This window comes from Cebus imitator, unplaced genomic scaffold, assembly GCF_001604975.1.
Source record: "Cebus imitator isolate Cc_AM_T3 unplaced genomic scaffold, Cebus_imitator-1.0 Scaffold203, whole genome shotgun sequence".
NCBI lineage: Eukaryota > Metazoa > Chordata > Mammalia > Primates > Cebidae > Cebus > Cebus imitator.
The window spans coordinates 1,486,663-1,505,075 of NW_016107518.1; the positions used below are offsets into that span (position 1 = coordinate 1,486,663).

Genomic DNA, 18,413 nt, shown 5'->3' on the forward strand with positions numbered 1-18,413 from the left:
AAATGATAAAAGGGTCAATTAATCAAGAAAGATAATCATCCCAAACATGTATGCCTCCAATACAGAGCTTAAAAATACAGGAAGCAATAAGTGATAGAACTGTAAGAGGAAATAGACAAGTTCACAATTACAGTCAGATTTTAATACCCCTCTCTCCATAACTGATAGAACAAGTGCATAGCAAATCAGCAAGTATATAGTAGACTTAAACAACTCTGTCAACCAAGGTGATTGATCGACATTTATAGAACACTCCAACACCAACACAAAACACCTTCTTCTCAAGTATACACAGAGCATTCACGAAGACAGACTATATTCTGAGCCACAGAACAAGTTCTGGTTAATTTAAAAGAATGCTATCTGAACACAGGAGAATTAAATTAGAAATTAATAACAGAAAGGTCTCTGAGAAAAATCCCCCAAATATTCTGAAACTAAATAACACACTTCTAAATAACCCATGGATAAATAAGAAATTAAAAGAGAAATCAAAAGCATGGTAAACTTAAAGTAATTCACCATGTTAATGTATTAAAAATGAAAAACCATATGATCATCTCAATATGAGAGAATGTAGAAAAGGCATTTGACAAAATCCAACATCGATTCCTGATTTTAAAACTCAGCAAACCAGGAATAGAAGTAACTTCTTCAAGCTGATAAAGGGCACCTATTAAAAAAAAAAAAAAAAAACACTACAATTAACTTCATACTGAAAGCTTTCTTCCTAAGATAAGAAACAAAACAAGAGGTCCACTCTCACCACTTCTATATAACACTGTTACCAGAAGTTCTGACCACTGTAATCAGACAGGAAAAAGAATGAAAAAGCACCCAGATTGGAAAGAAAGAAGTAAAACTGTCTTTATTCACAGACAACATGATCATCTATGTAGACAATCCAACTGATTTTACTAGAACAAATAAGTGAATTTTAGAAAGGTTTCAGAATAGAAGATCAATAAATAAAAACCAATTGTATTTACATATACTAATGAAGAACTGGAACCTGAAATTTTAAAAGCATCAAAATTTACAACATCAAAAATACAAAATACTAAGGAATAAATATGACAAGTGAAAGACTAGCACGTTGAAACTTGAAAGATATTTAAGAACACTTAAATATATGAAGAGAAATATTTTGTTCACAGATAGGATGATTTATTATTAAAATGCTGTAGTAGGCAGAATAATGGTCCCGCCAAAGATGTCTATGTCCTAATACCCAGAACCTGTAATATGTTATCTTACAAAGCAAAGAGATTTTGCATATGTGATTAGGTTAAAGATCCTGAGCTGGGGAGATAACCCTGAATTATCTAGGTGGACCTATTGTAATCAGAAGCATCCTTATAAGGGAAAGAGGGAGGCAGAGTGAGTCAGAAGGAGATATGACTCCTGGCACTGAGGATGGAAAGTGGGTAACAAACTAAGGAATGCAGGCAACCTCTGTGTTAGAGAGAAGGCAAAAAAAAAAAAAAAAGATTCTTGAGCCTCCTGAAGGCACGCAGTCCTCCCGATGCCTTGATTTTAGCCCAATACACCCATTTCAAATTCCTGACCTCCAGAATTATAAGCTAATATGTTTGTGTTGTTTTAAGCCATTAAGTTTACAGTAGTTTGTTACAGCAGCAATAAGAAATTAGTACAGATGCTATTTCTCCAAGTTAATCTATCTAATCCCAATCAAAATTCCAATTTTTTCAAGAAATGCAAGAGTCCAAAGAGACTATACATGCCAAGCATTTAAGTCAGTGAGTTAACAACAGTAAAGTACCCACTGTGCGCTGATCCCTCTTATAATTTGGAGAAGAAAAAAGACATAGAAAGTCTCAGAACTTGAGCTTCATTCATTCATTTCTTCATTCAACAACTATATGATTGCACTATCACCGAACAAAACACAGATCCTCATCATAATGGAGCAAGCGTGGAATGGTGACACAGAGCAAGGGTACAGACAATAAACTACAAATATAATTAGTGACATACCAAGGGTGGGATGCTGGGAGCAGTACTGCAGATGCTGGTAATAAAGAAATTCTTGGTCTGTAGAGAATTTATAAACAATTAAAAAGCTGACTAAAATCAGTTAATTATCACCATGTGCCAGTAATTCTAATCAATGTCACTGATAAAAATACTTCTTCCTGAAAAAATTATTTTGTTGGTAGAAGTTCCAAATTACTGCAGCTACTGCTGAATTTAAATAACATATGCAAGCTTCAAATTATCAGATTATTTACTATTTATTCTTAAATTGTCTACATATAAGTTCACCGGGAAAATTTCCAGTTACAGCTAACCACCATCCATGCAAACCTAGCCACATACATTTGTTTCAAACGTACTTCACCATACTTTGTTAAACCTGAAGGCTGCTTAACATGAAGTTATTTTCAGCCCTTTCTTAGGATGCTGTTGGCTTCTCCATCCCTGTGGTACTACATTCTTGTGCATTTAAATGGTAAATTCAAAATAAAGCAAAGATAGCGCAGTGATTGCAAAGACCAAGAAACAGAGTTTGAGGCACTCCAATTCTGTCATTTTACGGGACCTTTTGGTATTTGTGTATAAAATTTAAAACAATGAAATATAATGTAAATAGCAAGATGTAACTTTTTTATTTAATAAGTGCAAATTTTAGTTCACATTCAAAATATTCTGCTAAATTTGAACAACATCTTTAACATTGAAATTTATTCTAAGTGTTTCAAAACTAAAAAACATTAAAAGGGGATAAAACATACCAGTAATTTTATTAATAGTTGCATAAATTGTACCTTTTGGAAATGCTTAGCTTTACTTAAAAAAAAACTTCACTTGTTAGTGACCAATTACATAAAATATCAGTCTGTAACTGCAGAATCCAAGTTAAAACAATTAACTAGATATAAAAACAATTGGCTAAATAGTTGAGGATTTTTTCCTGCCTTATACTGTATTATTCTTATTTATTTGGCATAATTATTATAACAAAGTTTAATAAAAGAAAATGTTCACTGCATAATATTTTTCATTTAACTTAATGATTGTTTCTGAAAATAATTTCATCACTCAGAGGAAGAAGATGTTAAAAAATAATCGTTCTAGATATCAGATGTTCTAGGCACATCACCAAACATAGTAAATTAAAAAAATTATCTGGTATACGAGATAATGCTAAGAACTAGGGAAGAAATAGACCAGAGTAAGTGGAATCAGAGTGCAAAGACAGGACACAGGTGTTACAACATAGTGAGGTTAGGATAGGTACTGAGAAGGTGAGGCTTGAGCAAAGACCAAAGGTATGAAAGTTAACCAGATACCTGAGGGAAGAGAATTCCAGGCTTATGATTTTTCAGATGTCTGTTGCAATCCCTCATCCAAAAAGATCTATATAGTGTGCTCATACAGTTAGAAAATATCCAATTTAAGAACTTCCAAGGGGTTCAGGAAAAAATGGTAGCTTCGTTGCATCCCTGAAGTCTTCTCTTTCCAAATCCAATCCAAATACCAATTACCTTTCCTTAAGCAATTATTAAGACCAGCATCTGGCTGGAGACGGTGGCTCATACCTGTAAGCCCAGCACTTTGGGAGGCCGAAGCAGGTGGATTACCTGAGGTCAGGAGTTCAAGACCAGTCTGGTCAAAATGGTGAAACCCTGTCTCTACTAAAAACACAAAAATTAGCCAGACATGGTGGTGAGTGCCAGTAATCCCAGCTACTTGAAAGGCTGAGGCAAGAGAATCTCTTGAATCTGGGAGGCAGAAAGCGGAGGTTGCAGTAGGCCAAGATCACACCACTGCACTCCAGACTGCGTGACACAGCAAGACTCCATCTCTAAAAAAAAAGACCAGCATCCAGGAGAGCCAGAAGGGTGGACTGGGACTGAGGTCTCAGGATCTACATAAAAAGAGTTAGTAGAATGTCTTCCCTCTGCAGGAGAAAGGAGATCCTAAGCAGGGAGTCCTGGGGCAAAGACAATGCTGCAGTTCTTGTGAGCCTAGTCCATAGAAACCGTGGACCCCAAGGTGCCTAGTCCATAGAAACTGGTGGACCCCAAGAAGATGGGCAAACCAGACTGTGCTCTGAAGTTCCTTGTGGTCTCTCAGAAAGGAGTTGGACAATTCAAATGAGTCCTTCCTACTTCTCTACAGGAGGCCCACAGCACTGTTACTTCTGCATCTCCCAACACTCACCACTTGAGTGTCCACTCTTGGAGATGAGACCCAGGAGCGAAAAAAGCCGTAAGTTAGATAAAGGAAAATAACTACATACCCTATGGGTTAAAGCAATGAAGAACAACAGGAAACCCAAAACACAAGGCTCCTGATGGAACAAACTGCTAAAGGAGACTGACAACAGCTTGAACCAAATAATAATAACTATAATAATCATAAATATATATTTCTATTCTATATTTCTTATTAAATATTAGAATAATTATTCACACTTAAGGAAAATCTTGAAGCTAAAACTATGCTTTATGATTATAAAAATTCAATAGCTAATTGAAGAATCGACACTACTGAGACCAAATTAATAGCTTAAAAGAGCAAGCAGGAGCAAAATGGAGCAAAGCTAAGATAAAGAAATCATGTGAAACAATGTAAGATACGTGGAGCAAAGATTCAGGTCCAGGAGAAAAAATGTTAGTGAGAGGGACTAAAGTAGAGGGAGGAAAAAAAGACTGAAAAAAGGCACTGATTAAACAAATAATAGAATGAAATATTCTACAACTGCAGAAAGATGTGAGACTGGAGATAGAAAGGGTTTAAGTTCCAGGCATTAATGGGGATGGGGTTTAAAAAAAAATCAACTAGACACGTCCTGATTAAATTCCTGAATTCCAAGGATAGAGGAAGATCTTAAAAGCTTCTAGTTAAAAACAAAAACATCCTCCTTCAACACTGAAGGAGTCTAAGGAACCAACTCTTTTTTTTTCTGTCACCCAGGCTGGAGTGCAGCCGTGCAATCTTGGCTCACTGAAACCTCTGCTTTGTGGGTTCAAGCGATTCTCCTTCCTCAGCCTCCCGAGTAGCTGGGACGACAGGCATGCGCCACCACACCCAGCTAAGTTTTGTATTTTTAGCAGAGATGGGGTTTCACTATGTTGGCCAGGCTGGTCTCAAATTCCTGACCTCAAGTGGTGTGCCCGCCTCGGCCTCCCAAAGTGCTAGGATTACAGGCATGAGCCACAGCACCCAGCCTAACTCATTTTTTAAAGTGGTTAATGAAGAGAAAGAATCAAGAATTTATCCTACCCCTGCTATAAAAACCAACCACTGGGTAACCTCTTATATAGATATGGGGATGTTTTTCTCTACAGAAAGATTCCAGATAATACATAAAGAAAATATAAGAAAATCCAACCTGAATTTGACGAAGCCTCTAGATTCAGTGACCAGTTCACAAGAAATACAGAGCACAAAGGATCACATTAAACTGCACCACAGAGACAGCAGTAGGCAAAATCCCAACTAAGAAACTCTGTAAAATAACCTGATTTCTTAAACCACAAGGAAGAGAGAGAGGTGAGGTCAGTGAAACATGGTGAGGAAACCTAAAAATTAAAAGATACACCAATTAATCACAATTTTGGGCCATGCTTAAAAGAATTATGACACTTATAAGACTACTTGAAATGTGAACACCATTTGATAATATTAAGGAATTGTTAATTTTAGGGTATTATGGTTATGTTTTTTAAAAATCCTTTTTCTTTTAGAGATACGAAGTGAAATAATCATGGATGAAATGATATGTCTGGGATTTGCTTCAAAATAACATGATGAGCAGGAAGTGAATAGGGTATAGATAAAACTAGCCTAGTTGTGAGTTGGTAATTCTTAAAGCTAGATGATGCATACATGTATTACTATATTATTCTGTCTACCTTTGATTATGCTTGAATGCCTTAGAATAAAAATTGTTAGAGGCTTTCATGTTATTTGTTGACTGGGTAGAATCAAGGTTAAGAAAAGCATTCAGCTTACTACAAAGGACAATGATACTGTATTTAGGCTTTGAATATAACGTCCTAATTCTACAGAGACATTCCAATATCATAACATCTAACATAATCCAGATATCTGAGGAAAAAATTGCTTATTTCTGGCCCTTGGGAAATACCTTTAATGAACAATAACTTTATGATTCTGGCATGTTCACATTAACACAATATGGAAAACTTAAAGAAAAATGTTGGCCACGCATGGTGGCTCATGCCTGTAATCCCAGCACTTTGAGAGGCCAAGGCAGGTGGATCACCTGAGGTTGGAAGTTCAAGACTATCCTGGTCAAGATGTTGAAACCCCATCTCTACTAAAAATACAAAAATTAGCCAGGCACAGTGGCAGGGCACCTATAATCCCAGCTACTCAGGAGGCTGAGGCAGGAGAATCGCTTGAACCCAGGCGGCACAAGTTGCAGTGAACTGAGATTGTACCACTGCACTCAAGACTGAGTGACAGAGTGAGACTCTGTCTCGAAAAGAAAAAAAAAGAAAAATGTTGTCTCTAATGACCAAGTTATAACAGAAGATATTAATGTTAAGGGGTCACAGAGAACATATATAAAGTTTACATCTTCTCTTCATCCCAATTGCCAATCTAAATGTAGCTTAACATTGACATCAATCTGACATCCGTCTATTGCAGTATTTTGCCATCAACACAGCAGCACACACTGAAATTTATTTGGAACCTCCCTATTACAAGCTTATAGATCAGTTAAATAACAATAGCACAGCTTATATACTGGTTAAACAGAATATTCTCAAAATTTACATGAATGTGTTAGTACAAGTCTGTACTCTAAGACAAATCTAAAATGAAGTAGAAAAAAGTCAAAAGAGTATGAAAATACAGAAAAGTAGTTCAAATGTACTTACCCTAAATTATATCTACATGAAAGGTGAAAATAGTATTGTTATTCAGATTGTGATGAATTAAGTTATGTCCTAGATTAAGAGTTTTGTTTTCTGCTGTTAAGACCCCTCAGAAAGTGTCACAGCTTTATATATTGGCCCAAGTTGCTATTTTATGCACTATAAAACATGAAAAATGTGCAAAATTGCTAAGGCTATCAAGTGCCTTCCCACTGACTCTTGGTAGCAAAAGAGTCTCATAAATTATTTCAACAAACTTGTAAAGTATATTATGCTAATAAAAGTGGACCTGCTACATACCAATTACCAAACAATAAAATTCAGCATTTTTTGATTCACAGAAATACAAAGTTTTAACTATAATAATAAAAATACAAAAGCAATAACATGCAGATCTTTCTACCACCAAAAAAATACACACACACGAATTTTTTCTTTTACAATATACAAAAATTATCTCATGTATCAAAGCATAAGATGTAATTCCCCTACTTTTACCACATCCCTAATAAGATTACTGATCTTGAAATTATCCAGTCCTTTTAAACCCAGGTACTAGAATTAACTTGATCACTTCTATCAGTAGCCATAAATAGACTGTATTCACTCAGAACACTTTCCATGCAACAGAAGAATAAGTTCCTTATGTCTTTGAAATTACCAGTCAAGGCCACTCTGGTTATTTCTACAACAAATACTCCCACGACATTTCTCCAACATGTTTAAAATATCCTTTAAACATTTCCCAGTCTACTAAATCCCATATAAATCACTATACCAGAAAGTGGTACTTCCCATTATCAAACCTATCCTAGATCTCTGCAACTCTCACACTCACCTTTGCTATCTTCATAGGCATGCTCGTCTATTTATTCACAAAGCCCACTTAAGTTCATAACAGTTCCAATATTCAAATTATATTTCTAAATTTGAGTTAAGGAAACACCTTACTTTATTTCGCAGATACAGTGCTGTCATTCTTGAAGTCAAAAACACCCTATATTCAAATCAGCAGGTACTTGAGCTTAATTGGCTCTTTCAGTAGAGATGCTTTAACCATCTTTAAACAGAGCCTTGCATAGTATCTAGCACATACAGGTAATAGGTAGAGAATAAATCCTAAAAATGAATGAATTTTAATACTCTTGGGCCTCATTCTAAACTGTAACTTCTTAGATTCCTTAAACCACTAAGCTGGCCAGGTGTGGTGGCTCATACCTATAATCCCAGTACTTTGGGAGGCTTAGGTAGGCAGATCACCTGCGGTCAGCAGTTTGAGACCAGCCTGACCAACCTGGTGAAACCCTGTCTTTACTAAAGATAAAAAAATTAGCTGAACGTGGTGGCACCTGCCTGTAATCCCAGCTACTCAGGAGGCTGAGGCAGGAGAATCGCTTGAACCCGGGAGGCAGAAGTTGCAGTGAGCCGAGATCACGCTACTGCACTCCAGCTTGGGCAATATGAGCAAAACTCTGTCTCAAAAAATAAAATAAGACAAAACAAAACACAAAACACCAGTAAGCTGAAAAATCTTCAGTTATTTGTCCAAATAAATTCTACCTTAAATCATGTTTCATAAACAAGCCATAGCCTCTATGAAAACTAAGTCTGCTACACAATAAAATTAAGATTTTGCTTACTGGAGAAAGAGAACAAAGACTGGTCTCAAGTTGGAAATATGTATTTATAAACTAATGCTTTGGAACAAGTAATGATTTTGTCATAGAAAAAAAAATGTTAGAACATCAGTTATAAGGTTCTTCTTCAAAAGCCCATGCAATCTACAATGGACATGACATATAATTCAATTAAACATAACCACAAGTATAAAAAAATTCTTTGTCAGGTGCAGTATGCTGCATAAATTAACAACCCCCAAAAGCAAAGATTTATTTCTCACTTAAACTACCTATTCACTCTTCTTCTGTCTGTCTTCACACTCTACCTCACACCGCCTATGTTTTCACTGTGTAGGATGTAGGCTAACAGAGAAGCCAATATCTGCAACACTGGCAAAGAAAAAGACTAAGATGAATCATGCTCTGGCTCTTAAAGCTTCTGCTGAGGACATTTTGTTCTGCTCACGTTTCATCGGCCAAAACCAGTCATATAACACACTTAACTTCAAGAGGCCAATATCTAAGCATATTTGGTGAACAACACTAATGACTACTACTTTATAAAAGACAGTATCTGGAATTACAGCTAGGATCAAATCCCAGCTTTGCCATTTGGAAGCATATTTAATTAGGGCCAGGTGTGGTGCCTCACGCCTATAATCACAGCACTTTGGGAGGCCGAGGTGGATGGATCATGTGAGGTCAGGAGCTCAAGACCAGCCTGGACAACATGGTAAAATCCCACCTCCACTAAAAAATAACAAAAATTGGCCAGGCACGGTGGCTCATGCCTGTAATTCCAGCACTTTGGGAGGCTGAAGTGGGTGGATCATGAGGTCAGGTGTTCAAGACCAGCCTGACCAACCTGGTGAAACCCCAATTCTACTAAAACTACAAAAATTAGCTGGGCATGGTGGTGCGCACCTGTAATCCCAGCTACTCAGGCGGCTGAGGCAGGAGAATCACTTGAACCTGGGAGGCAGAAGTTGCAGTGAGCCAAGACTGTGCCACTGTACTCCAACCTGGGCAACAGAGCAAAACTCCATCTCAAAAAATATACATATACAAAAATTAGCTGGGCGGCAGTGGCGGGCAACTGTAATCCCAGCTACTCAGGAGGCTGAGGCAGGAGAATCACTTGAGCCTAAGGAGAAGTATTTCATACCTCCTGCATGAAATAACTAAAAAACTGAACAAATCAAAAGAAGCAACAGTTCTCAAATCAATAGGTATTAGGTAATAAAGGATGTAATTCCTAAGAAATAACAGAAAATGAAGCAGGTGAGCCCTTACCACTGCCCCAGGTTACTTCTTGGAGTGAGTTTCCAGGTCAGAGTACAAGGATGATAAACCCAGACAGAGCCTGGTGAGCTCTGAGAGTTGAGAAGTTGAAGCTTCAAGTCCTAGGAGGTCAGTGCAGCTAGAGTTTGCAGGACAGAACACCAGAGAGAGGCTGGTACAAAGAGAGAACTCCAGACACTTGTAGAACCTCCTCCTCTGCTTCAGCTGAGTACTGATCAACATATTTATGTGTAAGGAAACTGCCAGAGGGCGGGGAAAGGACCACCTGAAAGGATTTAAGGGAATAATCCCCAGAGCTCATATAGGCTAGGGAACAGTGCCTGTTCTTAGTAGAGAAAACAATTTACATTGAGTAGAATACTCTGAAGAGCTTTGCCTCAGAAGTGGGAAAAATTAGCCCTGGTCCAAACCACTCTGGTCCCAGCTGACAAAGCTTAAAAGCAAGACTTGAAAGTCAAATTGCTTCCAAGTAACTTACCTGGAAAAAAAGCTCAGAAATATTTACAGAAATACAAAAATACCCTGTACCCAACAAAGTAAAATTCACAACATTAGGCCTGCAATAAAAAATTATCAAGCATACAAAGAAGAACTATCTTACTATTTAAAAAAATAACCTTCTTGGGGTTTTACTGAATCTTAAATTTTCCTTAAGAACAAATAAAAAACTGTTATTTTTGTCATTTTTATCCTGTGTGTTGACCTAAAAATTTGTCATCCACATAATTTAATTGCTACACACCATATGAAATATTAACACTTTTAGGCAAACAGCATACAGCTTAGAAGCACAGACTTTAGAGACAGGAAAACAAGGGTCTAAATTCTTTCTTTTCAACTTTGTGTTCCTGGGAAAGCCACTGAACCTGAGTTTCAGTTCACTTATCTGTAAAATGGGTATAATAACATTTGTTTCATAGGGCTCCTGTAAAAAATATACCAAAGTAAACAATAAATAATAGCTATCATTTAAGAATTATTATATTATCATAAGCAAAGTTACCACACCATATATTCAAACATTTACTGAGCACCTATCATATACTTGGTATTATGCAGACACTAAGAATACAAAAGAAAAAAGAACACTGTTAAGAAGATCCAAAGTATATTTAATGTTAAATCCACATTTAAAAGTTCATTTCAAGTACAAACTTCACATTCTATTTCTTTATTTTTATTTTATTTATTTTTTGAGGCAGAGTCTCACTCTGTCACCAGGCTAGAGTACAGTGGTGCAATCTTGGCTCACAGCAACCTCTGCCTCCTGGGTTCAAGTGATTCTCCTGCCTCGGCCTCCTGAGTAGTTGGGACTACAGGTCCGTGCCACCACACCCAGCTAATTTTTGTATTTTTGGTAACAATGGGGTTTCACCATGTTGGCCAGGATGGTCTCCATCTCCTGACTTCATGATCTGCCTGCCTCAGCCTCCCAAAAGTGCTGGGATTACAGACGTGAGCCACCGTGCCGGGCCTCACATTCCATTTCTTAATTTCTAAGTAGGGCAATTATTTTAAGTTCCTCCTATAAAAATTAAAGGATGATTTTTTTTCCCCTTCGAAAGGAAAAAAAAATCTAAGAAGTTGTCAGGTTCAGCCAATTAGGGCATGTCTGAGAAATCCTTGGAATCTGAAAAACATGGTAAAACTTTAATTTAAAAGCAACCTGCAATTAACATCACCTTTCAAATTAGTCTACTTATTAGTAGACTAAATTATATTCAGACATAAAATACATTAAATGGACCAATCTTTTATTATATCTTGTCAGAAAGGCTGAGCCAACAGATGTAAGGAACTAACATTTGCTCATTCCACTTAAATGGCGATAGATGGCTTAAATATTAACCCTATTAATAAAACATTTCCATAGTCATTATGAATTTGATTGCCTTATCTCATAACTCTATAAATTCATTTTATCAAATTTACTATATGGCTGTCATTTCATTCAAGATCTTCTAGACCCCTGCCTCTCAAAGTGTGGTCCTTGAACCAACAGCATCTGAGTCACCTTCGAGCTTGTTAGAACTAGAATCTCACTCCTCATACCAGACCTATTCTGACTGAGTCAGAATTTGCATTTTTAATTAAATCCCCAGATTATTTCTATGCATATTAAAATCTGGGTAGCATAGCTCTAAACCACCGGGTTTTCAGTGTGCCTGTGTGTGTGTATTACAAAGTTCATTTGCTTCCAAATTGTGTTTATCTCTAGATAGTGTATTTTAACAAGATTAATTCAATTCAAAGAAGTAAATCAAATCAATATACATAATGAAGTATATTAGTCTATAAAATAAATTAGATATTTTATATCTAATATTCTTTTTGTCTCAGAATTTATCTTCCTTCTCAACTGGGACTTCGAGTGTGAGGAGTCTTGTACTATTCATTTTTTCTCTTGAGTTGACAATTTTGTCTCAGCATATAGGGCCATTGTGATGAATGTTTTCTCTGTAATTAAACAACTACAGAGAACAGTACCAGGAGAATGAATTATCCCATAATCAGAAAAAATGAAAGAACTCAAAATAGGTTCAACCAAGGTTGAATTCGAAAGTTCCCTAAAGAAAAAACAACTAGAATGACTCTATCCTCCACAATAATATATTTTTATGCTTTACCTAACCTCTTTTTTTACTGCAGGTACCACATATTTTTAAAATAAAAAATTCACATGAGACTTAGAGAGTACAGTTCTTTAGATGGCTCATCTTTTATTATTATTATTGCACAATAGTCCCAGTGCCCATAAAATAGAACAAATCTTGTTTTCTCTTTCGTTTTTTCCAAAAAAGAAAAAGACAGACCTAGGCTGAAACTGATCACAGCGGGTAGGATAGTTCGGCACAGATTCAAAGGAAGGTACAAATGTTCAGTTTTCAAAAGCACTGCAAAAGTCAGCCTCATCTCTTGTCACTGTAGCTGTGGCTTTATGCCAAACATTTGAAAACTGTTAAAAGCACTGTTCCTTATAAGCAATTATGAAGAGTTTTGCAAAGAGAAGTAAAAAAAACAAAAACAAAAAAAACTGTAACAACAATCAACTCCTTAGAATGGCCAAATGTCCTGGCCTCTGGGTTACAGGATAAGAATTTAAGAATTATTCAGCTGCACCCAACACAGATGCCTTAGGAGAAAGGGTTTAAAGAATGTTATGAGAAGGTATCAAGGAACCCATCGAGCAGTCTCAGAAATTAAATATGTCATCAAACATTCCCAGCATTTTATAAGCTCCAATTACAGATCAGTCATCCTTGTATTTAACTCTTTCTTCACCTCATTTTGTATTTCAGCCTACATAATTTCTTAGGACACAGGGTTTCAAAACAGTACAACTAGGAGTTTAATGCCTTTTTTATGATCCTAGATATATTGATTTCAATCTTTAAGGAGTGCCCCTGGCTCTAATATTCTAGAATGTGGTGAATAATTCATGTGCCCTTTCTCTAATCACATTTACAGCCAAGCCTCTTGGAAGAACTGTCCGTGCACATTGGCTCCACTTCCTCACCTATCAGCCATTCTTTAGCCCACACTCATCTGGCTTCCACTCCCTTCACTCTACTTCAGTTTCTCTTAGTAAAGACCATTAAGGACGTTCATGCTGCTAAACTGAATAGATAACACTTAGTCATCGTGTTTCTCCATTTTGCAGCATTATTCAGCAAAGTCAATCAACCACTCTTTCCCCTGGAAATAACTCTCTTTAGCTCTGATAAATCTTCATTCTCTTGGGTGCTTCTCAACTCTCTGTCCCTGGTCAGTCTTTTTATTGACTGATTGATTGATTGATTGAGGTAGTCTCACTCTGCTGCCCCGGCTGGAGTGCAGTAGCACGGTCTTGGCTCACTGCAACCTCCGTCTCCTGTGTTCAAGGGATTCTCCTGCCTCATCCTCCAGGGTAGCCTCGAGTTTCACCACGTTGGCCAGGCTGGTCTCAAACTCCTGACCTCAAGTGATCCACCTGTCTCAGCCTCCCAAAGTGCTGGGATTACAGGTGTGAGCTACTGCGCCAGGCCTCTTGTCAATATTCTTCTACCTTACTTACAAATGTTAGATTACCTTTGAGTTTGTTCCTGAATCCCATCTAATCCCAACTATAAATATCATCTTTACGCTGATGTCTCACACTTTTACATCTCCAGCCCAGATGTTCCTTCTGAGTCTAAGACCAATATACCCAACTACCTATCCAATATCTCCACTTGGATGCTTCACACATTTATTAAATTTGATACATCCAAAACTGAAGTCTTGGATCTTTCTCTCACTGTTCCTCTTCCATTGTTTCCCATTCTCTAAAACCATCTACTGAGTTGCTTCTGCTAGAAACCCAGAAGTCCTTTACTCTCGCCACTCATATACAATCAATCACCAAATATTTTCATTTTGGTCTCCAAAATATATTCCCAATATCCCCATCTCTACCGCCATGCCCTGAGTCTAAGCCATCATCATCTCTTGCCTATAACACTGCAACAGCATTCTAAGTGATCTTTCTGAATCCCCTTATATTCCCCTCCAATTCCATCTTCACACCACAACCAGAGTGATCTTTCAAAGATGAAAACGCCTCTGTTTAAAACTGTTCGGTGACTTGTCACTGGTTTTATAATAATGTTCACAAGGCACCTGCCTACCTCTTCAGACAGGCTTATCTCAAGCTACCGTGGCCCTTGTTCTCTAAGCACCAGATTTACTAGCCTTCTCACTCTACATTACACATGCTGAGGTTTTTCAGGTATGTTGTGGCCTCTGTACATGTTGTGAGATCTTTTTTTTTTTTTTTTGAGACAGAGTCTTGCTCTGTCACTCAGGTTGGAGTGCAGTGCCACAATCTAAGCTCAGTGCAACCTCCACCTCCCAGGTTCAAGCAGTTCTCCTGCATCAGCCTCCTGAGTAGCTGGGACTACAGGTGTGCACTACTACACCTGGCTATTTTTGTATTTTTAGTAGAGACAGGGTTTTGTCATATTGGCCAGGCTGGTCTCAAACTCTTGACCTCAGGTGATTACAAGCATGAGCCACTGTACCCAGCTACCTGGGATCTTTATTCTCTTTAATTAATTCTTCTCCTGCCTACTGCTGCCCAAAATACACAAACACATCTGTGTGTGTGTGCATACGAGATGTACATGTCTGTGCATAATCCAAAATCTCAGGGTCCACATCCAATAGTGAAACCAGACCAATGGAACTGAATGACTGGCAACCTATGGTGTTAAAACATACCACTAGAACAAAATAATAATAAGAGCAAACCCTATATAATTTAACATAAATAGGCACTATTTTAGGTGATTGATATATATTAGCTTATTCAATGCTCAAAATAATCCTATGAGGTAGGTACAGGTACACCTCCCGTTACTGCACTTAGCTTTAGTGTAATTCACAGATATATTTTTTTTAATTGAAGGTTTGTGGCAACCCTACAACAATCAAGTCTCTCAAGGCCATTTTTCTAACAGCATGTTTTCATTTCATGTCTCTGTGTCACATTTTGGTAATTTTCACAATATTTCAAGCTTTTTCATTATTATATTTCATGGGGATCTGTGATCAGTGATTTCCGATGTTACAATTGTAACTGTTCTGGAGTGCCACAAACCACGCCCATAGAAGATAGTGAACTTAATCAATAAATGATATGTGTATTCCGACTGCTCCATCCACCAGCCTTTGCTCTCTCTCTCTCTCTCTCTCTCCTTGATCCTCACTATTCTGAGACACAACAATATTGAAATCCAGCCAATTAATAACCCTACGATGGCCTCAAAGTGTTAAAGTAAAAGGAAAAATCACACATCTCATTTTATATTAAAAGCTAAAAATGATTAAGCTTAGTGAGGAAGGCATGTTGAAAGCCAAAGATAGGTCAAAAGCTAGGCCACATATGCCAGTTACCCAGGTTGTAAATGCAAAGGAAAAGTTCTTAAAGGAAATTAAGGATGCTATTCCAATAAACACAGGAATAATAAGTGAAACAGCCTTATTGCTGAAATGAAAAGCTGTAATGGTCTGCATAGAAGATCAAACCAGTCACAAAACATTCCCTTAAGCCAAAGTCTAATCTGATTTTTTAATGTATTCGAAACAGCCTTCTAAAAGAAGAAGATGCCATCTAGGACGTTCATAGCTAAGAGAAGTCAATGCCTGGTTTCAAAGCTTCAAAGGACAGGCTGACTCTTGCATTAGGGGCTAATGTCACTGGTGACTCTAAGTTGAAGCCAATGCTCATTTACCGTTCTGAAATCCCTAGGGCCCACGGGACTGTGATAACTCTACTCTGCCTGTGCTCCATAAATAGAACAAAGCATGGATTAGCACATTTGTTTATAGCATGTTTACTGAATATTTTAAGTCCAGTGTTGAGACCAACTGCTCAGAAAAAGATTCCTGTCAAAATATTACTGTTCATTGACAAGGCACCTGGTCACCCAAGAACTCGGATAGAGATGCACAAAGAGATGATGTTGTTTTCATGCCTGCTAACACAACATTCATTCTGCAGCCCATGATCAAGGAATAATTGTCAACTTTCAAGTCTTATTATTTATGAAATACATTTCATAAGGCTATAGCTTCTCTGTAGATAGTGATTCCTCTGATGGATCTGGGCAGTTAATTGAAAACTTCTGAAAATGATTCACCATTCTAGATACTATTAAGAACATTTGTGATTCATGGGAGGAGGTCAACATATCAACATTAACAGGAATTTGGAAGAAGTTGATTCCAACCCTCATGGATGACTTTTGATGGGTTCAAGATTTTAGTGGAGGAAAGAACTTCAGATGTGATAGAAAGAGCAAGAGAACTAGAATTAGAAGTGAAGCCTGAAGATGAGAGTGAATTGCTATAATCTTATGATAAAACTTGAGGAGATGAGGAGTTGCTTTTTCTGGATGAGCAAAGAAAGTGATTTCTTAAGATGGAATCCACTCCTGGTGAAGATGTGGTGAACATTGCTGAAACTACAGCAAAGTATTTAGAATATCACATTAACTTAGTTGATAAAGCAGCAGCAAAATTTGAGACGATTAACTCCAATTTTGAAAGAAGTTCTACTGTGGGTAATAATGCCATTAAACAGCATTGCATGCTACAGAGCAATTTTTCCTGAAAGGAAGAGGCAATCCATGTGACAAACCGCATTGTTGCCTTATTCCAAGAAATTGCCACAGCCACCCCAACTTTGGGAAACCACCACCCTGATCAGTCAGCAGCCACCAGCATGAAGCAAGACCCACCAGCAGCAAAAAGATGTACCTGCTGAAGGCTCAGGTGAGTGTTAGCATTTTTTAGCAATATTTAGACAAGTTAACAGACTACAGTATAGTGTAAACTTAGGTTTTATATGCACTGAGAAGCCAAAAGTTCGTGACTTGCTTTATTGCGATGGTCTGGAACTGATTCCCAATATTTCTCAGGGCTCGTACTATATTATTATCTCTATTTTAAAATAAAATAAGGTACAGAGAGGTTAAGTAACTAAAGCAAGGTAGCAGAAATTCACTGGCAAAGTGAGGATTCAGATTTAGTCCTGTGTGAGTGCTTGGTTATGGGATGACTCAGTTGTCCCTTCCGTAATTAGTTATTTGGATAAATAGTGTATCCTCCACTAAACTAAAAACATCAGTAAGGGTAGGGAGCGTTTATATCTTGCTCAATGCTCTGTCCCTAGCACCCTGAATAGTGTCTAGCATATACCTGATGCTCCATAAATACGTGTTGAATATATGAATATTTACTACTCCCTTGAATAATTATTTTGAAACTGTACAGGGTTCGTATTTCCTATCTTAGCTGTTGGCCTGTCCATTCCCCAACACGCCTGGCGTTGCTCGGTGTTCCCTCGGCATCGCTTTCGGAGCACCGGCCCGGTGTACACGCAGAGCCTCCCCTCCTCAGGACTGTGGGCACCTCAGGGACATTCCTGCCTTCGGGCCTCACCTTCCATGTGGGGGAGGGGACTGTCCCAGCTTCCAAGCGTGGCCCAGGTGGGTCTCTGTTGTTTGAGCGTATGCAGCGGGCATACCGCTGCAGAGGCCACTCTGTCGCTTCTCCTCCTGCAAGCCCGAGGCTCAAGGGCACTTTTCCCGCCTCCGCCATGTCCGGCTTCACCACGCGCGCAGGCGGCTGGGACCTGCCAATCCGGCATCTAGCCAATCCGGCATCTAACCAATCAGGAAACGGAGAGCCCCAAGGCCCACCCTCCGCTTCAGCGGAAGTCAATGGGCAGGTTCCGGAGATTCCCGCCGAGGGCATCTCCAGGCCCCAGGGTCTTTCTTGACCTTGGGCACCGAGTAGAGATGGTCACTTCTATGTTGAAGGGTGATTGCGACCCTTATTAGTGGAAGTTGGTGTCACGCTTGCACAGTATTCGGACCCACACCTTCCCTCAGGCAGCCCATGCCAACTTCCGCAGTTCTGACTCGGAGAAGTTTCCCAAACTGGCTGCCTCCCTGTAAGCTACACACTGGAACTAGGCGGGTAGTCGAGGCTGCCCGGACACTGGCGTTTCCCTTCCTCATAGCGGCCTTTCAGAAGGCAGTGTCCCCGCTTCACCTCACACCCACCACAGCAAAGCCCCAGTGTCTCACGC

At 38.4% G+C, this 18,413-nt stretch overlaps 1 protein-coding gene across 1 annotated transcript in view; it reads right to left on the minus strand.

Annotated features, from left to right (window-relative positions):
* The window catches only part of REC114 (REC114 meiotic recombination protein), a 105,071-nt gene extending 87,151 nt beyond the window's left edge, over positions 1 to 17,920 (minus strand). Inside the window, exon 1 of the mRNA XM_017548066.2 lies at positions 17,762 to 17,920. Within this exon, the coding sequence (XP_017403555.1) occupies positions 17,762 to 17,920 (159 nt within the window). The remainder of the gene's footprint in view (positions 1 to 17,761) is intronic.
* Between the last annotated feature and the right edge of the window lie 493 nt (positions 17,921 to 18,413).